General features: G+C 41.0%; 1 protein-coding gene across 2 annotated transcripts in view; it reads right to left on the reverse strand.

Moving 5' to 3' along the window:
- Nucleotides 1–1,370: 1,370 nt before the first annotated feature.
- CERS5 (ceramide synthase 5) overlaps nt 1,371–23,943 on the reverse strand; it is a 29,743-nt gene continuing 7,170 nt past the window's right edge. The window contains exons 2-11 of one of the 2 annotated variants that reach the window (XM_059403092.1): nt 12,539–12,644; nt 11,840–11,970; nt 10,939–10,996; nt 8,391–8,441; nt 7,602–7,694; nt 5,792–5,920; nt 5,549–5,655; nt 4,626–4,782; nt 3,507–3,615; nt 2,223–2,316 (exon numbers count right to left, since the gene is read on the reverse strand). In XM_059403092.1, the coding sequence (XP_059259075.1) occupies nt 2,309–2,316; nt 3,507–3,615; nt 4,626–4,782; nt 5,549–5,655; nt 5,792–5,920; nt 7,602–7,694; nt 8,391–8,441; nt 10,939–10,996; nt 11,840–11,970; nt 12,539–12,644 (949 nt within the window). In that variant the 3' untranslated portion in view covers nt 2,223–2,308. Of the gene's footprint in view, nt 2,317–3,506; nt 3,616–4,625; nt 4,783–5,548; nt 5,656–5,791; nt 5,921–7,601; nt 7,695–8,390; nt 8,442–10,938; nt 10,997–11,839; nt 11,971–12,538; nt 12,645–23,943 lie in introns of both variants that reach the window. The other variant, XM_059403091.1, reaches the window with a different exon arrangement.

The raw sequence follows: 23,943 nt of genomic DNA on the forward strand, positions 1-23,943 counted from the left end.
TTTTTATCACATGTGAAGTGCTTAATATAGTGCCTGGCGTGTAATGAAGAGCTGTGTGTTATCTATTACTATTTTTTTTATTATACCATTCAGTTGCATCTTTGTCAGAATAACTGGGACAACTAACCCCAGATTTACATAGCAGTTGCTCAGATTTCAAAAGCCTTAAAACCATATCTTTTAAAAGCCTTTCATTCATATTTCAAAATTACTAGTCTATTCAATAATACGGCAAGTTGAGGAACTAAATATAAGAGTGTAGACTAGCTCAGACCAAATAACTATGTAAGATTTTTCAGAAATAATTTTCATATGCCCCAAGGTAAGTTTTTTTAAAAGCCAGCCACGCAGGGGCGCCTGGGTGGCTCAGCTGGTTAAGCATCCGACTCTTGATTTCTGCTCAGGTCCAGTCTTAGGGTTGTGGGATTGAGCTGGATATAGAGCCTGCTTGAGATTTTCTATCCCCCCTCTGTCTGCCCCTTCCCCAGCTCATGCATACTCTCTTAAAAAACAAAACAAGGGGCGCCTGGGTGGCTCAGTGGGTTAAAGCCTCTATCCTTCCACTCAGGGTCCTGGGATCGAGCCCCGCATCAGGCTCTCTGCTCAGCAGGGAGCCTGCTTCCTCCCCCCTCTCTCTCTGCCTGCCTCTCCACCTACTTGTGATCTCTGCCTGTTAAATAAATAAAATATTAAAACAAAAACAAAAACAAAAACAAGCCAGCCACTCAGTAAGGTAATTTTAGCTGGGTCTATATCCCAATAATGTCAGTAAACACCAAGTGAGTACCTGATTCTTAGAACAGTAACCTGTTTCTCTCAATTTTCATCCATTTCCCTGACAATGAAGCATTGCATAAGCCTTAATGTACATAAGAACATCTGGAAATATTTTGATAATCTGAATATTCACTAAATGGAAAACTGTCCTGAGATGAATACTACCATTGGCAATTTTGCCAAGACCTCAACTACAGAGAAGTCTGGATTAGGAAGACTGTTTTTCTATGGCTAAAAGAAAATAGAATTAAAAGAGAAAACGTCTCAGACTCATTTATCACAATCTTTTAAGTGTTAACTGGTAGTCTCTGTATGGGACATACAGGTATCTCACTAAACGTGTCTTCAACCAAATTCTTTGTTTGGTAATATCCATACTTTTATCTGCTCAGTATTTTTTGTTACTATTATGCATATTTAATTTTTTCTTAACACATAAAGCCATAAAATATAGGCACTCCATTCCCAGCAGGCACAGAAAGGAAAAATTGGGAGTCTAAGAACCTTTAGAATCAGACCTGAAAATTTCCTTACTTAGCTTATGAATTCAGGGAATTGGGGATAGAGTCACTAAAGAAGTTGAGACAGTAGAAGAGGGTTGAAGCACTTTTAATCACAGAAGAGTAAACAATAGTATAAACCATTAACGGCTCACCCAGTGGCTGTTGCCTTCTGCTAGCCCTCAGCGCACCCTCTGCCAAACGCCCCTCCCTGCGTACCATTTAGTAAAGAGCAGGGCATCAGTAGCTGTCCCTGTAATTACCAGGTGGTAGGAAGAGCATCTAGTTAGAGGCCACGAAAAATCTCAGTCATCTCATCCACAGTTGTGTTTCTGTACAACTTCATGTCAAATATTCCAGCTCCAAGGAGGAACAGTACAGAAACCTGGAGCTGAACTTAACCGTTCCTTTCAGATGGCCAGAGCTTCGAGAGCCATGAATAACAAGGGAGGGGAGAGCCCAGAGCCAGCATTATCAAGATGCAGCCAAATCTGGGATTGAGGTGGGTTCAAAGGGGGGGGGGGGGCGTGAGGCCCAGTGGCCCTAGTCTTGAATTGTGCCCCAACCCAGGAAATGAAACTCGTGCACATGAACAAATGCATATGCACACATACATACACGTGCATGGGTGCGCACGCACATGCACACACACACACACACACACACACACACACACACACACAGCAAATAACATTACTGAAGGAACCTGGCTATTAAATACAAAATGGCAAAGTTTTTTTTAAAAAAGTGAAAAATATTTGCTTCTTTGATTCTCCTCAGTGCCCTGCAGACCCCCTTGTCACAAGTGTGTAGACGTGGGGAGGCCTGAGGAGTAGGCTGCCTGTGGCCCTATGAGTCCATGTGTGCTGTGGTCCCCACACCAGCCACCTTACTCTTCAGCCCAGTAGCTGCTTCCCATATGACCATTCACCCGATTGGCGCCATTGCTGGAGCTGCTGTCACAGGGGCTTTTTGTGTTGGTGGTCACGTCTTCTTCCTCTGAGCTGCTTTCCACGTCACTGCGGTCATCCTTAGACACCTGGGTGGGATGGGGCCAGAGGTAGAGAAGATGAGGACAGAATTTATCTGCTACTGTAAGGCAGATTCCAGCCCACAGAGCCCATATTTTGGCCCTGCTCCCTCTGTGGCCCATTTTTCTGGTGGCACCTGACTCAAAATACTGTCCGGGCCATGGCTACAGCTGTGAATATCCTTTGCCTCTTTCTTGATTTCTCCCTCATCATCTTTGTTCCCTATGGGACAAGAAGTTGGGAAAGGGGTGTCTCTCAGGATCAGCCCGAGAGAGAGAGCTGAAGTCATTCACTGAATCCGCGTGGACTCCAGGCGCTCTTTTGCCTCTCCCACCTCAAACACTAGAAAAGACCAATACAAACAACACAGGTGGCTGTCATCATTGCCTCTATCTTCTGGCGGTAGTGACCACTGGAGTTACTCATATTGGTCATCCTGACTTTTGTTTATCCCTAGAGCTGATCCATAACTAGGCCTTTTTCAGTCATTCTACTGGACTCAGTACCCTATGACACCAAAGTATTTCCAGTTCTCTACCATGGACCATAGAAAGTAAAGAAGACAAACCCAGTGAGACCTGCCAGACTTCTGATCTCCAGAACTGAAAGTCTGGGGTGTTTTAATTTATATTTTATAATATAAATAATGGGGTTTTTAGATTTATATTTTATTTAAGTAAGCTCTGCACCGAGTGTGGGGCTTGAATTCACGACCCTGAGATTAAGAGTCGCATGTTCTACTGACTGAGCCAGCCAGGGGCACCTCAAGGTGTTTGTTAAAAGAAGAAAAATTAAAGGAGAGAAGGGAGTGAGAAGGGAACAGAGCTATAAATGCCGTTGCCAAGGAGTGGGGCACTTGCTTTGGTTAGCTCTAAGACTGGCTTATTGCAGCTGTTACCTCTGAACACAAGCAAATGATTACCTGACCTTTAGGAAATTTCTACCAGAGAGCAGAGTCTATTTAGATTTGAGGTAAAGGGAGGCTCAAAGAAGGGAAAAAATAAGAGTAGATTCAACTCTTGCCTCCATTTAGGAACAAGAATCTGGCAAACTGAGCTCCAGTCAACAGTGGCCTCACAGGGTCAGGAGAGAGGCATGCTCAGAGACAACACGGGGAACAGGAAGGAAAGCAGGAAGGAAGAGAGACACGTTCAAACCGACATGCTTTACTGAACGCCAGAAGCACAGATACACTTACATGCAAGAGATGAAACTGTCCAGCTCCCACCAGGCATAGGAAAAAAGAAGGAGGTGAGAAAAGAGTGGAGAGTACAGAGTCTGGGTCTAATCCTTCCTGGATAGGTCACCTGGTCAGGAAAGAAAAGCAGGGGAGAAGAGAGATGTCTGGTAGCCCAGAAGCTACAGCAGGATGCATAGACACGCTGAGCAAGTTCTAAAACCAATTGCAGCCATAAGGAACAGGGACACAACAGATCATATATGCCTGGGTTACATGCCATCTCCCTTTCCCAGACTCAGTGTCTCCCCTGGCAGAGCCCCTCCCCCTCGGCACTCTGTATTGCTGAAGGCTGCATCCCGAGCCCACTGGCAAATCCCAGCCAGACTGCTTCCGAACCTCCTCACTCTAGCTATGAGTGTGATCATTAAATGACCCCTCTGTGTATTCTTGGTCTCTCGGCACAAGGTGGGTATTTGAAATCCTAATTACCCATCTCATTCAGGATCACCACTTGATACAACAGTGGGATGAAGCAAGTACTTAGCCCCACATCTCGGAACACCACAGTGTGGTCATCTTGCGATGGCTTGTGAACTATCATGCCATTCTTAGGCAGTCAAACATTGCTGCTTTCAAACAGCTTATAGTTTAGAGCTCTAAACTAAACTCTAAACCTTTGAGAAAAGGTTTCCATGCTAGAAAACCAAAAATATGAAATACACTGAAGCAGGGAGGTGAGGGGTAGGAAGGGGTTGAGGCCATCTCGAAACACAATACTGTTCATTATTTAACCATAGTCATTCCCAAGAGACAGGAGGAAGGCAGATCCTTTCTCCTAAATCTGTCTTTTTTTTTTTTTTTTTTAAATAATCTCTGCACTCCATGTGGGGCCCCAACTCACAACCCAGAGATCAAGAGTCACATGCTCTACTGACTAAGCCAGTCAGGTGCCCCTCCAAGTCATGTCTTAACAGCTTAAACACTTAGAGAAAAGTCAAAAACTCTGGAGTCCTAAGCTTTCTGCTTTCTTGGGTCTACTTGAGTACTGCGGCTCACTAAGCTAGATAGAGAAGGTCTACTAAGTAATGTCTATCTTGCTATCCAGCCCCAAAGAAAGAAGCCATCTTTCCTCCTCACCTTTCCTCGGATCAAAGCTTTGAAAGCAATTCGTACAATTAGGTAGGACCAGATGATATGAAGAACCTGCAGGATCAGGAGAAGGCCATTGAAGAGCCACCAGGAGGGATAAGGCCCGATCATCTCCCAACTCTCAAAGAAGGTCGTGTTCAGAATCCTAGAAGAGGAGGCCAGTGGTGAGATTCTAAAGTCAAAGCCAGGTGGACAGGAATGAAGCTCAGTTCCCTAGGAAGCAGAACCCAGTAAGCTTTTTCTCTCTCTGTTCTAACAGTTGAAATGCCAGGGATATTCATCCACAGTGAAAAAATATAAAGAAAGGGGGCCTATGAAGTTTTTGATCTTAGGAGGCAAGGAAAGATAGGTAAGTCTCAGGAACTGATGGGTTAAGTCGTATCATTAATCGTTTCAAATATGAATCGTCTCACAAAACTGGGGCAGCAGTTTTAATCATAATCGTAACCATTACTCAGGCCCTTAGGCACAGACAGGACAGTTGGTAGTTGATTCCCTCAGACGAAAGAGAATCCCCAACCTACAGTCATTGGCTTTGTACAGAGCAGTGAGGGTGGAAGTGAGAGTGGTGCGTGTGTTGGTTACAATGCGGGAGGCCAGAAGAACAGGAAAATAAGAAGAGAATTTTGCAGTCAGTGCAAAAGATGGCAAAGGAATTACTTAGGCATAAAAGGAGGGCTATTCCTCAGAGGAGTCTGGAAAGCCACAGGCAAGTGAGCTGGATATTCTCAGCCTGGATCACATCTTCCTAGAAATACTGTGCAAGGGAAGTAAGGTCCTGGGAGAGTCTATCGGTCAGGTTAGGCCCAGGATAAGGCAGGGCAATAGGGTGTCTGGTGGCCTGTTCCCTAAACTGGCAAAAGGTATCATTAGCTACATACTGACCGCAGCTCCATGGCCCTAACACTTACCAGAATGGGTAGATTCCTAGACGAGTGACCACAAAAACAGCACTGAAGATCACAAAAAGGGTGTCACAGAGACGCTGATATTTGGCATAATTGGCCAGTTTGGCTGCCTGTAGAAAGGAAGAGAAGAACTGAGTTGGGGGTGGGGGAAGAAAAGAACTGAGCTGGGGAGAAAGCCAGTTCTCTGACACAAAGGAGGGAAAAGAGGAATATTGAGGAAACAAAGGTTGGACAGGGGTGGTTTACCTCCAGCAAGAAGTCTGAGGCATCATGTAAACACATGATCAGAGTCCCCACCCGAACCATGTTGTTGATGTAGGAAAAGGTGATGAGCCCAATGGTGGCCAAGTGATGCACAAACATGATCAGGAAGTCCTAGGATGGAACAGAAACAGCAGAGGCGGGTAAAGGCAAGGCCATAGAAGTTCTATTTTGTTTAAACACTCCCTTATGAAGCACCCTAGCATTCGACCCAAAACTCTACACCAGTAACTGACCTATAATCTATGTTAATATAGCTCCAAGCATGGAAAATAACCATTCTGTTTGGAAGTTGCAGAATATGTACACCATGTATGCTGACCTGACACTTGGAAATAATTTCCCAGGTGGTAATCAGACCTATAAGCAGTATCTTTGAGATTCTAAGACTGTTCAGATGAAGGAAATTTCAACCAAAGGGACCTAACAGGAGAGGTCTGTGGGGGGTGAAGCTAAACTGTTCTAAAAAGTTGCAAAGAGGGGCGCCTGGGTGGCTCAGTGGGTTAAGCTGCTGCCTTCGACTCAGGTCATGATCTCGGGGTCCTGGGATCGGGTCCCTCAGGTCATGATCTCGGGGTCCTGGGATCAGTGCCTGTCTGCCTGCTTGTGATCTCTGTCTGTCAAATAAATAAATAAAATCTTAAAAAAAAAAAAGTTGCAGAGAAATACTAAATAATCTATCTTAACTGTAAGCAACTTCTGCTTTCAGATTTAAAGCTCTAGTTCAAATGCCAAGTTAAACTTGGAAAAAATCTCTAAATACCTGTTATCAGACATATCTAATACTTTTCAACCCACTGAGGGACAGAGGATGGGAGAAGGCAGGTGAATTTGGGTCAGAGAAACAGGGATGAGAAGTCTGTGCTCTCTCCACATAGTTCTTGAGCTGGATGGGTTAACAGGTATATGTTCCAGTATGTTTTAAAAGCCACATATATATAATGAACCTTTTTATATGTGTCGTGTTTTAAAATAAATTTTTAATAAAGGGACCTGTGTTTCCTGACCATTGGAGAGTGAAGGGCATCTGAACTGAGTACCGAGCTTCTGGATTATACAAAAACTAAGAACCCAGATTAGTGTCAATCCATTCCCATAAATACTAACCCTGGTTTTCCTTACCAAAGGTAATCATGAGTTAGTGACAGATTAACGTTAGAGCTGCTGGAACCACATTATGTCAGGTGCATACCAATAAAAAGTGAAGATTCTGTCCTTTCTGTCTGTGTATAAAAAACTTAAGTCATTTCTAACTTTGTCACTGTGTAGGCAAGTCAACTCACTTCCCTGAATCTCTGTTTCCTAAACAAGAGCAAGAAAACAGTAAACTAAGTCATCTAAAACCCCTTCCAGTTGACATTCTTTGAGTAGCTGGAGTTACCAAGAAGGAAGAACAGAGAAAGAGCAAGGATCTCTGATGTAAATCAAAAGCCAGATCTTGCTTTTTTGAAAGCAGGCCTCTTCCTGGATGAGGCCTTGCTATCCCCAAGTTCTGACTAGTTTCCAGAACTTTATACATGTAAGAACCTTAGAGAAAACTAAGGAAAAGGGTATGCTTTTTAGCTGGTTAACTGTTCTTATCCTGGGCTGCCCAGAATGCTTCAGATACACTTACTTCATCTTTGGTTAAGTCTCATTTCTGAGAGCATTATCAAGACCTAACAGTCTCATCAAACCTACTTTCTCCCTCTTTTGTGGTCCCAGGCAGGCCAGAAAATCCAGAATAGCAATCATGGTGGCCGCTAGAAAGGAGGAGGATGCAATAAATTAGCATGGAGGGAGGCAGTGTCCTTACCTTCCGTTTAATGTCTATAAACTGAGAAAACATAAGAGACCAATAGAAGGCCAATTCCATGATGTAATAGTAATAAAGCCCACTTGTGAGAGGCTGGAAAAGAGAAAGTAGTTAGAATACCAGCTAGTCAAAAATTCATTCCATCTTCACAACTTCCTGTTTCAGAGGACCAATACCCAAAATTATTAGACACCCTTCTTCCCCATCATCTTCTAAGATCTGTACTAGCTGACAGGCTTTGGATTAGTGTGGAGAATTAAACCTCTTCTCTGCCCCTCCACATACACATTTTCAGCTCACATCTTTAGAAAAGATCAGATAGCGTTAACACACAAAATAGCACAATCAAATCAGTATGTCTAGAACTCTGGACAATTAGTGCTGATTTTCAGGGCTAAGACACTCAAGTCTTCTTCTATCCTGTTAGCAGCCCCTGACATTTTTCTAGTAATAGGTTAGAACCAAGATACTTTTAAGGGGACTCCAAGTTACCCTTGATTCAAAAAGATCACCTGAATCAGAAAGCATCTCATTAAGTGCCAGGAAGCTGCTTTTCTTTCCACCCCAATTAGTGTGAATATAATAGGGAATCTGGAACAAAAAGATGGCTGGATTTCACTGTTATGGGGGGCCCCAGAAATAGATACCCTGAATATATGACTCAAAGAGACTCAGCCCCTAATCCCTCCAGAATACCAAGAAGACATGCCATCTGCCCTGAGACTGCCCTGCCTACTGTACCTTCCACACATAGATAAGGCCCCTGTCTTGAAAGCGCTCAGACCATACCTGATATGGATAGCCACGCCAGCACTGTTGGATGTCCCAGAACCAAGGTGACTAAGAGAAAACAGATAATCCAGGTTAGCCTTTAGGATTCAACCCTGGCTTACCTATAAATCCCTTTCTCTATACTAGGAGCACAAGAGAGATGGGGAAGAAAAGGGAATTCTTGACGGAACCGATGGGTCCTGAAAGGCTCAATAAATGGGTAGGTTTTTCTTCTAAATCAAGATAATGTTATTACAAAGAGAAAAACCATACTTGGAGGTAAATGAGAGTATGGAGAGCTCTAGGATAGTTTTTGGAAATATCAACATCTAGGATATGGGAAATAGGGAAGCAGGAAGACAATGATTCCGTCTGACAACGGAGAGAGAGCTCCATGCTGAAGATTAAAAAGTCAAAAATAATTATCTCTGTTGGAGTTTCAATTATGTTCTTTAAGGAATTTGTCTATTTCATCTAAGTTGTTGAATTTATTACTATGAAATTGTTCATAATATTGTCATTATCCTTCCAACATCAACAGGATCTATAGTGAGAGCCCCTTTTTCTCCCGGACATCGATCATTTGTTTTCTCTTTTTTATTCTAGAAGTTTAACAGCTTTAATTAAACCTTAAAAAGAACCAACTTTTGGCTTTATCAGTTTTCTCCATTGTTTGTTTAATGCCTATTTCATTAATTTTTTAAAAATTTAAATTCAAGGGCGCCTGGGTGGCTCAGTGGGTTAAGCCGCTGCCTTCGGCTCAGGTCATGATCTCAGGGTCCTGGGATCGAGTCCCGCATCGGGCTCTCTGCTCAGCAGGGAGCCTGCTTCCTCCTCTCTCTCTGCCTGCCTCTCTGCCTACTTGTGATCTCTCTCTGTCAAATAAATAAATAAAATCTTTAAAAAAAAAAAAAAAAAAAAAAAAATTTAAATTCAAGTAACTAATATATAATGTATTATTTGTTACAGGAGTATAGGTCTATGATAGATATTTCATTAATTTTTTATCTTTTTTTGGTTATTTCTTTCCTTTAACTTACTTTGCTCTTCTTTCTCCAGATCTTTTTTTTTTTTTTTAAAGATTTTTGTTTATTTATCTGACAGAGATCACAAGTAGGCAGTGAGGCAGGCGGGGTGGAGGGGAGAGCAGGCTCCCCGCCAAGCAGAGAGCCCTATTTGGGGCTCGATCCCAGGACCCTGAGATCATGACCTAATCTGAAGGCAGAGGCTTTATTAACCCACTGAGCCACCCAGGTGGCCCTCTTTCTCCAGATCTTAAAAGCTTATATCATTGATTTTAAAGCTTCCTTCTTTTCTAATATAAGCATTTAAAGCTATAAATTTCCCTCTAAGCATGCTTTAGCTGCATCCCACAAGTTTTGGTAGACTGGGTTTTCAGCATAATTCCATTAAATATTTTCTAATTTCCCTTGTGATTTCTTCTTTAATTCATGGGTCATTTTCAAAAGTTTAACTTGCAAATATTTTCTTGATATCTTAATATTATTGATTTTTAGCTAAATTCCATTATGGGCAGAGAACATACCTTATAAGATTTCAAAACTTTAAAATTTACTGGGACTTATTTTATGGCCTAGCATGTGGTCTGTCTTAATTCACATTCCATGTGCACTTGAAAATTATATATATTCTTCAGCTGTTGGCATAGTGTTCTCTAAATGTCAATTAGGTCAAACTGATTGTATTGTACAAATTTACATCCTTAGTAATTTTTTATCTAATGACTTGGTCAATTATGAAAGAAGAGTATTAAAATCACCAACAATGGTATGGATTTGTCCAGTCCATTCCTTCAGTTCTGCCTCTTTTTACTTCATGTATTTTGAAGCCTCAGTTATAACATTTAGAGGAAAATAGTGTGGTATAGTGAAAAACAAAAAAACAAAAACCAACCACCATGGAATTGGGAATCAAAAAGCTTGAAATTTGGGGTGCCTAGGTGGCTCAGTCGTTAAGCATCTACCTTCCGCTCAGGTCATGATCCCAGGGTCCTAGGATGGAGCCCCATATGGGGCTCTCTGCTTGGTGGGAAGCCTGCTTCTCCCACTTCCCCTGCTTGTGTTCACTCTCTCACTGTAACTCTGTCAAATAAATAAAATATTAAAAAAAAAAAAAAAAAGCCCTGAAATTCTTCACCTCTAATAATTAACTAAAAAGCAGGAATACTACCAGTTTTATCCACTTTAAAGGGTTACTGATTCCATTTCTACAACTGTCTCCTCCTTAGAAGAACAGGATTTTTGTCAAATGATTTACAGAGCATCACAGACTATGCTGATTAATCAATACTATACCTATACTACACTATTACAATTAGTACTATTATCTCCCCTAAATAAGGGGAGAAACAGTAAAGTTAAGAAGTTATTGAAGTCAGACACCAGACAGAAGACCATCTATCTAGCATATACACCTGGGCCATAGGCATTATAGGAAAAATAAAAGGGGAGGAGGAAAATAAAGAGCTAATGGTATTTAACTTCTATCTCTAAACACATAGGCATGATTAGAATCCAGTAGCACACCACAGACAGTTTAGACTTACCGACCAGAGAAATTTAATTCCGTAGCAGAATATAGATAAATAGAAAGTGAATCTCCACCTGGGTGGGCAAAGAAGAGAAGTTAGATGAATATTCACTCAAAAGAAAGTCTTTTGAGGCTGAGGAAGTCAAGACAGCAGACTTGGAGCTCAGACAATTATGGGTGAGAAATAAGGTTAGTTCCCAGAGGGGCATCTGGCTGGCTCAGTCAGTACAGCATGCAACTCTTGATCTCAGAATTTTAAGTGTGAGCACCACATCAGCCATAGAGTTTACTTTAAAAAAACAGTAATAATAAATAAATAAAATCTTAAAAAAAAAAAAAAAAAAGAGAAGTTCCTAAATAGGGATGAATACTGTTACCTAAAAAGCCAAAATGATAGAGACATCTTCCAGCTCTGTTTAAAAGACTTCCACAAGTGTATACTGGCTTTAATCAACTTTTCTTCCATACACTCCCTAATGATAGTGCCTAATATTTTTTTTGCATGACAGTGATGAATTGTATTCTATATCCAGAGGATAATTAGTAAAACCCCAGTGAAATAAAGTATAGTATATCCAGAAAGGGGATGTTTCCCACCAAAATATCATTTTAGAGCAAGCTGGTACTATCTCTGCCAAGGTGTACAAGGGTGTGCCTATCTACCTACATGAATCAGTTAGAGGAATGCCCTCCCAGTCTGTTTGGGAAAAGGGAACAAAATGGAACTACAACATTTAGCTTAGTGGTAAGCATATTCAAGACACTAATGGTGACCAGTCTTCCAGTTCTCTTCTTTCCTGCCTATAATAATTTGAGTTAGCCTCTACATCCACTGACTACTGTCCTACCAAAAGAAAACCTCAGTCCGGTCACACCCTACCCTTCTCCTCACTCCCCACCTCCCTATGCACACCTACATGCTTTCACAGAACTTTGTGAGCGTTGGAGGCTTGTCCTGATTCCTCCGATGACGAAACCAGCATTGGATCTTTCGGACATCCCAGTCCAGTTGCTTTGACAGGCCTTCCAGCCTCTTCTCATCAGGATACTGTAGATGTATGACCAGAGTCAGAACATCCCTTTTTCTTTGATCCTCTCATTAAATCCCTCTGACTAGCTGAGTGGCAGAGGGGTGATAACTACAGCAGTTTAAGGGATGTTTGTCTTTCTAGATTTCATCCCCAAACTCATTTTTAGTAAGAAGTCCTATTTTACATGAGCAAAGACCTTTACCTTTATATACTTCCTTCTCTGGTCGTCTCCCTCCAGCCCAAGTTGAGTGAAAAAAGCTATTAAAAATCCAAGCTGCACAGGCTATTGGTACCCTTCCTATCTTGATTATGCAACTGGATAATGATGGAAGCTGGAGCAGGGATAAATAAAATCAAGATGTGTCTGGGAAAGGCAGGACTGTGGTGGCTAGTAGGCCTAAAATTCAAATGTATGTAAACTTGACTTATTTAAGGGATAGTGACCCAAAGATATTCCCCCTGACAGGATAAAGCTCTCCTTTTAGTTATATGGACTACCCATCCTATCCCTACCTGCTCTCCACCCTCCCCTTCCCTGTGGAGCAACCCCTCACATGACTCGTCTTCTGTTTCTTTGCCACTTACCTTGGTAATAGATATGAACACCTTTTCAAGGATGGCATTGGGTTGGGCCGGATAGGGACCACTGTCCTGGATGCCAACATGAAGTGCACAGGGTTTGGCAATAAACCTGTAATAAGAAAAATCCAAAGCCATTTCTAAATATGGTTTGCTAAGCACAAAGGAAAGATCCTGATTAGGGGACTGATGGGAGGCAAAAGGGAAAACACTTGGCTGGGAACTAGGACTTGTTGATTTGGTCCTGGATTCTTGCCACTGACTCACTTGAGAAGTGACCTGTTGATGAAATATTAGAATGTTAAGCTCTCTTTCCATTATTCTCTGGCTTCCCTAATCACATCTTGAGCTTTAGAGTCAGAAAGACCTAAGTCAAACCTATCATTTTATCTACCAGTCTACCACTTACTGCCTATAGGAACCTCTCAAAATCCATTTTTTTCATCTATAAGATGAAGACAACATCAACATCCTTGCTACTCGATATAAGGGCCACAGGCCAAAAACACAATTAGTTTTTCCTATAAGCCTTTTGGAAATGTAGAATCTCAGACTCCATCCCAGACCTGCAAAATCAGAATCTGCAGTAACAGGATTGTCTGGCGTTCTTCATATGCCCATAAAAAATGTTAGCAGCACTGGTCTACTTTATAAAACCTATGTAAGGTATTCAATGAGACAATGTATCATGAAGACCATGGCACAAATGAGATTCTTTTTTTTTTTTTTTTAATTTTATTTATTTATTTGACAGACAGAGATCACAAGTAGGCAGAGAGGCAGGCAAAGAGAGAGAGAGGAGGAAGCAGGCTCCCTGCTGAGCAGAGAGCCCGATGCGGGGCTCGATCCCAGGACCCTGAGACCATGACCTGAGCCGAAAGCAGAGGCCTTAACCCACTGAGCCACCCAGGCGCCCCACAAATGAGATTCTTGATAAACAGTAGATTTCCTTACATCAGAAGATCAAGAAGATCTTAATTGGAGGGCCCTGGAGAACTGAGACTGAGCTCTTCCTAAATACAAATATCCTACATCTCCCTCACCTTCCTGGCTAATCAAAAGGTTATGTAAATACTTAGAACTTTCAGTAGCCTGGAAGAAAGGAAATTGGGAAGGGTGAGAAATAAATTACCTATTAATATTCAGTTCTATTCCCAAATCTACCACTAATAAGCCATATAAACTTAGTCAAGTCACTTAACTCTTGGGTCTTGGTTTCATCATCTAGAAGAAGTAATAAGGTGATCCCTAAGATTTTTTTTCTACATCTATGATTCCATGGTATTATCACTGATTGTACTTAGTTTTTAACGTGTAGATCTTTGAAAATTAAGGAACTGTTCTTTGGTTCTTCAAGAAAGATCTCTGTAAGGGCACTCTGTAAGGGCTCAGTTGATCACTCTTGATCTCAAGGTTGTTAGCTCAGGACCCATGTTGGGCACAGAGTTTACTCTAAAAAGAAAAAAAATCTTAGGAAAATAAAAAAGAGGGGTGTCTCAGTGGGTTGGTCGGTTAAGCATCTGACTCTTGCTCTCAGATTGTGAGTTCAAGCCCTGTGTTGGGCTCCACACAGGGCATAGAGACTACTGAAAGAAAGAGAGGAGAGAGAGAGAGAGAGAGCGTGGGAGCTCTCTTTTTCACAACGATAAACTTCTGTGAGCATTAGCTCTAGGAAAGGCTCATGTAATCATTTTCAGGATAAGTCAAAATCAGTTTTAAGTTCTCTTAGCACGTTAAGGAGTACGAAGATGAAAATGAGACTGGGAGGCATACAATGGAGTGCTCTTGACCTATTTTCTTGATCTGCATTTGAATCCAGAATTTATCTCTAAGGGAGGGACTGAGAATAAGAAACTATTATCTTCCTCTGTGAGAACTTTTTTTTTTACCCTTATCATCAAAGTTACTGAGCCATGGAGAAATATTTATTCAGAGCACAAAGTCAGCCACATCTGTAGTCTATTCTCCCCTTTCACACAGGTGGTGCAAAAGTTTCATTCGAAGGCCAACACTAGTAGATACTTTAATTTCTATTTCCTGGTATATTATTCTGTGTACAAATATTTTAGCACCCCACTCACGTTTAAACTCCTTATGAACACAGAATATACAGGGAATATTGCTTTTGCATTTACCAAGGTTCTGTGTCTGTGCTCAGTAAATGCTCTGTAACTGACAAGTGAGAGGTCTTACAAATCCTACCACTGCTCTTTTGGAACTCCAGAGGAGTAATTAAGGCAGTCATTCTTTGCTTTTGAGTTTGTGCTATATGAGATGAAAGCACTGTCATCTCTCATCTACATTAATTACAAGAAGAGGTACATCCAATAACAAAAACAGCCTTTCCAATTCCTACCCTTGCTCCCTGATCCAGGGCTCTTTCTCAATTCAGAAGCAGTCAGGTGATTAAAAGGCCTCGAGTTAGAGTTTACCAGCTACAGGACTTGGTGAGTTACTCACCTATTGGAGGGAGATAAAATCTACTTCACAGGGTTATTTTAAAAATGAAATGACATGCTTCATGCCTCACCCAGTACCTGATATTTAGTAAACATTCATTAAAAGGCAGCTGCTGTTCTTCTTCTTATTATTTTTTAAGGCAGCTATTATTATTTTTACCAGAACAGTTCAGTCTGGGTTCTCACTGATGGGTGTCTTTGGCATAAGGCAAGAAGAATTAAGAAATCTTATTTCATACAACAGGGACAGGTTTGTACCCTGCTCACCTGGGTGAAGCCAAGATAATTTTTTTATTATCTGGACCTTGGAGTGGACTTAATATCCTAGAGCTGTAATTAGCTCATATCCTGACCTTATTAGTTCACAGAGTGCAATGAAAGATAAAGTCACTGACATCCAGTCAGTTATACAACTACAGACCCTAAGAAAATTTATCTATTTGACAAATACTTGTGGAGCACCTATATTGTGCTACAGTGTGAAGCACAAAACCATAAATAGGGGCTTACGATTGCAAAAGAATTTTTTTCTGATAAAAGTTAAATATATAGATTTATTTAGGTTCCTAATGAATCACCTTAATGAAGAAAATTGAAATTAGGTCTTCATCATTTCTGTTAGATAAGCACTTATCAAAGCATGACATAGAGACTCCTAGGGTTTCAGAGATACTTTCAAGAGGTCTATAAGGTCCAAACACTCTCGTAACAAGTCTATAACTTCAGAATCATTCTTTTCTCTCTCATTCTCTCATGAGTGTACAGTGGAATTTTCCACAGGTTACATGACATTGCAATAGACTGAATGCAGAGGCTGACATGGGAATACAGCTGCCAAGTACAAATGAGACTTACAAAAATGTAAAATAATACGATTCTTATCATAATTTTTTGTTTTGTTTTGTATACGTGCTGCTGAAGCAAGCACACATTTGCTTTGTTTTGGAAAATATTTTTCATGAGACATCAGTTATATTACCAATATAATCAATTTGTCATTTATTTATTTATTTATTTATTTTTAAAATGTATTTATTTGACAGAGATCACAAGCAGGCAGGCAGAGAGAGAGAGAGGAGGAAGCAGGCTCCCCGCTGAGGGGGGAGCCCGATGCGGGACTCGATCCCAGGACCCTGAGATCATGACCTGAGCCGAAGGCAGAGGCTTTAACCCACTGAGCCACCCAGGCACCCCTCAATTTGTCATTTATAAATGAATTAATAAAAATTATTTGTTTTAAATTTCCATTTTAATTTTTAAAGCAGCCCATGTTGGTAGCTGTTCTCCATATAAACATAAACTCTCTCAGATCCTTACTAATTTTCAGAGTGTAAAAGATCCCTGACATCATAGTTTGAAAATTGCTATGCTGGATGACAATGAGAAATCAAATTTACCTTGTGTTTTTTTTTTGTCCTCCCCAGGATCAATCTGTTGCCCAAGTTTTAAAATAATTTAAAGACCAGACTTCCCCTTGCCTGCAGGTCTGAATTAGTAGGCATTCAGTGGCCTATAATGAATGGTAAGCTACTCCTATCTACCTGCCACTCCAGGAACACAAGTCTAGTGACCCAACCTGATTATAACATTTCTGTTCTGCTTTGTAGACATCATTTCATTCTGCCCTTTTCCTGCCCTGCAGCTACATGGCAGTGGCTGAATGAGGTCTGAGTTTATTAAGATGAATTACTTAATACTTTGCTTTTTCATACCAAAGACGGGAGCTCTGCTAACAATTCTATTTTCCTGATTCACTGCAACATCACTGGTGGACATATACTATAAACAAATATATTTTAAAGTACAGATCAAGCTTCTTAACTGGTGTATCATGGCAAGTAATATATTTGGGCTATATTTACCCCGAGATACTGCTCTTAGCTCTCAGGCTGATCCATGGGGCCTGTGGTAGCTAGGTAACCTTAGTCTGTAGCCTCTGGTCTCATATACCTCAATGTGCAATACACAAAATATTTTCTATATGTGCAGCAACATTATTAGGTTGGGAAGCAGTGGCTCAGATAAATTTCTGGAAAAATATAAAGTGTCAGAATTTATATATAAAAAAAGAAAAATAACCATCAAAGAAATCAAAATAGGGAATGAAGGGGAAAATACAATAAAAAGAGAAATGTCTTATACAGACTGATGAGGATGGTATACATTAGGTAATGAGTGACAATATCTGAACCTGAATGTTACCCACCCCCCCACACACATACGTGGGAAGAGAGATAAGGTTTTTTTTTTTAAAGATTTTACTTATTTGTTTTAAAGAGCACAAGTTGGGGTGGGGGAGGGGGCAAGGAAGAGGCGGAAGCAGGCTCCCTGCTGAGCAGGGAGCCTGATGTGGGGCTTCATTTCAGGACTCTGGGATCATGACCTGAGCCTAAGGCAGATGCTTAACTGACTCAGCCAACAAGGCACCCACTCCTGTCCTTTTTAAAGATTTTATTTATTTTAGAGAGAGACTAAGATGTTTAAATATTCTTTTTTTTTTTTTAAGATTTTATTTATTTATTTGACAGACAGAGATCACAAGTAGGCAGAGAAATAGGCAGAAAGAGAGGAGGAAGCAGGCTCCCTACTAAGCAGAGAGCCAGATGAGGGCTTGATCTCAGGACGCTGGAGTCATGATCTGAGCTGAAGGCAGAGGCTTTAACCCACTGAGCCACCCAGGCACCCCTTAAATAAAGATTCTTAAGGCCAGAGAAAGCCTGTTTAGAGAATTTAATCCTTAGGTACACAAGCAGCATTCAAAAATCTTGCCCCAAGACATATGTACCCCCAAGAAGCAAATGCAGAGTCCCACAGAAAACAGATTCCGAAATTCCCTTCCCTTTGCAACTGAATTCTTAATAAACCAATCACATTAAAAATTTGAGTGGCTTCTGTAGGATGGAAAGAGGGGAAAGTAAAAAAAGACATTCAGGCAGCTGGAGCAGGATGTATTAAAGCAAAGATAAGAAACAAAATATGCTTAGAGAACTATGCAATGTACAAATTTGGGGCTGGCAACAGGGGCAGGAGAAAAAGCTATACACCAGATCACAGGTGCCTTGTATGTTATGCTAAGCGTGAACTTTATCCTCTGTAGAGTCATTGGAGGGTTTTAGGCTGAGGTGGAGAAGAGATAGATTTGTGTATTAAAAAAGGAGTGTCATCAATTAAAGGCCACTGTAAAAACTCCATGCTGTAAGTGATAAAGCACTGAACTAAGGCTATAGAAATGGAAAGGAAAGGATTGATTCCAGAGATGCTGAGGAGGTAAAACTAATAGCACCTGGTGACTGAAGAGATGTAGAAGGCAAAATAAAGAGTTAAGTGTTCCCTATTTCTGGCTTGGGAGACTTGATTATGGTGTCTCAACCAAGTAGAACGTAAGGTAAGAAAGCAAATTTGGGAGTAATAGATGAATTGTGTTATGCTGAATTTGAAGTGCCTATGGGAACATTGAAATGGAAGTGTCTAGTAGGCAAATAAACTTGGAAAGGGGCTTAACACTCTCTCTCTCTCTCTCTCTCTCTCTCTCTCTCTCGGACCTGAGAAAGAAAAAACAAAGAGCAAGAGAATGAGAATATAGGGGGTAGCTAAAATTGTGGCGGTGCATGTGATTGCAACAAGAAAGGAACACAAATTGAGAAGAAAACTAAGGTCAGGATCCTGAGAAATACTAGCGTAAAAGGTGCAGTTAGAGGCCACGAAGGCCAGGGGTAGAGTTGTATCAAATGAGGCAGAGATCAAGACAAGGATTTCAATATCCACTAATTTGGCAACTTGGAGATCTGTGGTAACCTTCACCAAAGAAATTCCAGAAGAATAAAGACTCTAGAGAGGGTATATAAGGAAGAAGAAGGAAGTGGAAATAACTGATTCTTAAACATCTTGACTGAGAAGGGAATCCCTTCAATTTCTGGCATCAGAGTCACTCTATAAACTAAGATTCCTGTGCTTCATATCCATTCTCTTCCTGATCAGAAATTTCATTCTATTTATTCTTTTGTTTTTTCTTTTCTCTATCATCTTCAGCCTCACTATCTCTTTCTTCTTGTCAGAACTTAAACACACTCAAGTTCTTCTCATCTTTAAACAGCTCTCCCTGCCCCTCATACCCTCTGGCACTCTCTCACCTCTGACTATGAAGTTCTTGGAAAAAGTTCTCTCCTCAAGCCTTCTCTTCTAACTCCCACTCATTCCTAGCATTCATCCCCCTCTCATCTGGTCTCTGTCCCTACACTCCATTGGCACTGCTCTTGCCAAAGCTGTCAACAAGCTCCCTACTGTGAAATCAAAAGGATGCTTTTCAGTCCTCTATCTTATCTGACCACTCGGCATTATTCTACGTTACTGACCCTGCCCTCCCTCTTGAAATGCTCTTCTCTTAGCTTCCTTACTGCCATACTCTTCCTAGTTTTCTCCCTCTATCTCTCTGGCAGAACTAGACTGCTTGGTATACACTGCTAGTTGAGTCACCTAGACATGCTATTTAACTTTCTCTATGCTCCCATTTTCTCACCCCGTAAAATAAGGATAAACTAACATCCACCTACTTCATAAAGTTACTATGAGGACTCAACAACGCTTAGCACTCAGAACAGTGCCTGGGACCAAGTAAGTACTTATTAAATGCTAACTACTGATATTATCAAATACTATAAAGCTGTCATACCTCTTGTCTTCTGTTGGGCTCCCCCCGCCCCCACAACCCCTGCCTTTGCTAAAACATGCTGTTTCCTCAGAGTTCTATGCAGGTTCTTTTCTTACTCTACACACTCACCCTGCTTGATCTTATTCAATTACAGCAGGAAGTCTCAAAGTATAGTCTATAGACCCCACAGGGTCCCTGAGATATTCTCTAGAGGCCCACAAAGCAAAAACCATTTTTGAAATAAAATTTCCTTTGTTACTGTGCTGAAATTTGCAATGATAGTGCACAGCAATGGAAGGTAAAATTTACAGTGCTTGAGAATAAATCAAGGCAGTGGCAGCAAACTGTAGTAGTAGTTTTTGTGTTCTTCCTTGCTATATGTCCTCTTAGTTATTTATTTTTAAGCCAGTTCACTTAAGAATGTCCTCATTGAAGCAATACAAATGATTGATTTTAATAAATATCAGCCTTTGAGTGTATTTTAAAAAAGCATTCTGTGATCAAATGGGAAGTACACAGAAAGCACTTTTGCTGGACACCAAAGTATACAGTTATCTTAAGGAAACACTAGTTCAACTGAGTTCTGTGCTCAAATGAATCACTTTCTTCACAGAATACCACTTCTACCTGAAAGAATGGCCAACAGACAAACCAAGGTTATTTGGATCTGTGTTTCAGGAAACATTTTATTGAAAATGAATAAAATTAAGCTTTTCATGACCCCCCCCCAAAAAACTAGGAAAAACAAAAACAAAACAACTAGTGCCAATGATAAAATTCAAGCTTTCAAGTGAAAATTAGAATTTTGGAGAACTTATATCTACCTTTGAGCTTGACAACTTCCCAGTGCTTCAAGCTTTCATAAGACTGGTTCTGATGAGATTTAACTAATATGATTTTTTAATATTATATAAAGGAATGTACTGACATTTGGGAGATCTATATAACACTATAACACAATGAATCAGTATTTTTCTTTTTTCTTAATTGAAGTACTTTTATTTTATGTACAAAGAGTTAGCATGAGGGGCGCCTGGGTAGCTCAGTGGGTTAAGCCCGCTGCCTTCTGCTCAGGTCATGATCTCAGGGTCCTGGGATCGAGTCCCGCATGGGGCTCTCTGCTCAGCAGGGAGCCTGCTTCTCTCTCTCTCTCTCTCTGCCTCTCCATCTACTTGTGATCTCTGTCAAAAAAATAAAATCTTTAAAAAAAAAAAAAAGAGTTAGCATGAAAGTAAGTATCTTAGATATCTGCAGTTAAGGTAGAAGACCCATTCAAGAAGTTCACTTAATCCAACTTACTTAAGCCTATATCCTTCACAGACTGATGGAAACAATGGTGGCACATACTAAGACTGTATTTTCAGATCATACCACGCTAGTTTGAGCAGATGTGGCAAGCATGAGAACTTTTTTTTAAAAATATTTTTATTTATTTAAGAGAGAGCAAGACAGCAGCAGAGGGAGATGGAGGGAGAGAAGCAGGCTCTCCACTGAGTAGGGAGCCTTATGTGGGGCTTGATCCCAAGACCCTGGGATCATGACCTGAGCTGCAGGCAGATACTTAACCAAGTCACCCAGGTACCCCAGGGATGAGAACTCTTGCCAGATTTCCTCAGATGACTCCAGTAGAGCTACTGGTAACCCATCTTGCTCTCTTGGATGCAACGAGGCAAAGTGACCAATTCTTGACAGCCATTCAAAATTTAAGACAGACTAATTGATTTTAACATGAATGAAAAGTTCATTGATAGGGTTTCAGATTTCACAATGCAACCAACATTTAAGAAACTACTACTTAGAGACATGTGGGTGGCTCAGTCAGTTAAGCATCTGGCTCCTGGTCTCAGCTCAGGTCTTGATCTTAGGGTTGTGAATACAAGCCCTATGTTGGGCTCCCCGTTGGGTGTGGAGCCCAATTTTTTAAAAAAGAGAAAAGAAACTACTACTTGTGTTGTGGTATTGTATCAAAGAAAAACTACTTCTCCTTTCCAATGACATATTTGTGTGAGGCCAGCTTTTATTTATTTATTTTTATAAATTTTTTTTTAAAAAAAGATTTTATTTATTTATTTGACAGACAGAGATCACAAGTAGGCAGAGAGAGAAGGAAGCAGGTTCCCTGCTGAGCAGAGAGCCCGATGTGGGGCTCGATCCCCGGACCCTGGGATCATGACCTGAGCCGAAGGCAGAGGCTTTAACCCACTGAGCCACCCAGGTGCCCCCCAGCTTTTATTTATATACTTCAACCAAGAGATTGAATCACAATAGATTGAATGCAGAAGTCAGAAAGAAGAATCCAAAAGAATCCAACTATCTTCTATTAAAGCCAGACATGAAAGACATTGTTTTCTCTAAATATTTTTGAAAATGATTACTTTTATAAAATGTTATCCACATTAACATGTAACATGGCTTACTGTTACTTTTTTTTTTTAAGATTTTGCTTATTTGAGAGATAGAGTGAGTGAGAGAGAGCAAGCACACGAGCAGGGGAAGAGGAAGAGGGAGAAGCAGACTCCCCACTAAGCAGGTAGCCTGATGCAGAGCTTGATCCTAGGGCCCCGGGATCATGACCTAAGCCGAAGGCAGATGCCTAACTGAATGAGCCCCGCAGGTGCCCCTATTACTGTTACTCTTAATGAAATAAAAAGTACATTTCTTAAATTTATCAACTTTCTTTTTTTTTTCTTTAGATTTTACTTACTTACTTGCCAGAGAGAGAGAGAATGAGCACAAGCAGGGGGAGTAGCAGGCAGAGGCAGAAGCAGACTTCCTGCTGAGCAAGGAGCTGGATGCTGGACTGATCCCAGGATCCTGGATCATGACCTGAGCCGAAGGCAGATGCTTAATTGGGACACCACCCAGGTGTCCCTCAACTTTACTTTCAAATATGGAAAAACTAATAGGAATAAGGGATGCTCAATAAATTTTAAGAATGAAAAAGAATGCTGAGAGCAAAAATTACTAAATTATACTAATACTATTCATTTGTGTGCTGATAACTCCCAACCATACATTATTTTGTATATCCCTTATACATATGCACCCACGTCAGGGTATTTTCCTGAGTAAATTCTTTAATACACACACACACACACACACACACACACACACGAAGATTTTATTTATTTGACCGAGAAAGACACAGCAAGAGAGAAAATACAAACAAGGGGAGTGTGAGAGAGAAGCAGGCCTCCTGCCAAGCAGGGAGCCCAACATGGGGCTCAATCTCAGGACCCTGGGACCATGACCTAAGCCGAAGGTAGACCCCTAACAACCGGCACACCCAGATGCCCCTATCTGTTATATTTTTAAAGATTTTATTTTTAAGTAATGTCTACACCCAACATGGGGCTTGAACTCACAGGCCCAAGATTAATAGTTGCATGCTCAACCAACTGAGGCAGCCAGGCACCCTTCTGAGTAAATTCTTGAGGACAGAATTTGCTGTCTACCAACAACATGTGCTATACACATTTGTTGTACTTACATGTATATTTTTTGCAGTTTCTTTTGATGACTATTTTTTTTAATTGACAAGTTTGTTCTTTTTTTTTTTTTAAGATTTTATTTATTTATCAGAGAGTGTGCACAAGCAGGGGGAGCAGCAGGCAGAGGGAGAAACAGGCTCCCCACGGAGCAGGGAGCCTGATACAGGACTCTATCCTAGGAATCTGGGATCATGACCTGAGCTGAAGGCAGAAGCTTAACGGATTGAGCCACCCAGGCATCCCTGGCAAATCTGTTCTTAAAGCAGGAGCAGATGAAAAAGAAAAAGACCTCTATGATATATATTACCCTAAACCATGGCAAGGCATGCACTGGGATTAATAGCAGACTATTCTTCCCTCCTTCTCCCACTTTCATCAAAGTTATCTTCACTTACGCCTATAACAGGGCCTTAGAGTATTATGATGACTAATACCTGTGTAATCTGATGTAACCTACCAGGTAGTGTGATGAGAAGGATCACATTGTATGTTTCTACTTTAAGCAAATACATTAAGTTGTATAGGCACTTGCCCATTTATTATTATTTTTTAAAGATTTTATTTATTTATTTGACACAGAGAGAGAGAGAGATCACAGGTAGGCAGAGAGGCAGGCAGAGAGAGAGGGGGAAGCAGGCTCCCCGCTGAGCAGAGAACCTGATGTGGGGCTTCATTCCAGGACTCTGGGATCATGTCCTGAGCCGAAGGCAGAGGCTTTAACCCACTGAGCCACCCAGGCGCCCCTCACTTAACCATTTAAAATAGATAAATTAGGGTGCCTGGGTGGCTCAGTGGGTTAAGCCGCTGCCTTCG

The sequence above is a fragment of the Mustela nigripes genome, chromosome 6, assembly GCF_022355385.1.
Source record: "Mustela nigripes isolate SB6536 chromosome 6, MUSNIG.SB6536, whole genome shotgun sequence".
Lineage (NCBI taxonomy): Eukaryota > Metazoa > Chordata > Mammalia > Carnivora > Mustelidae > Mustela > Mustela nigripes.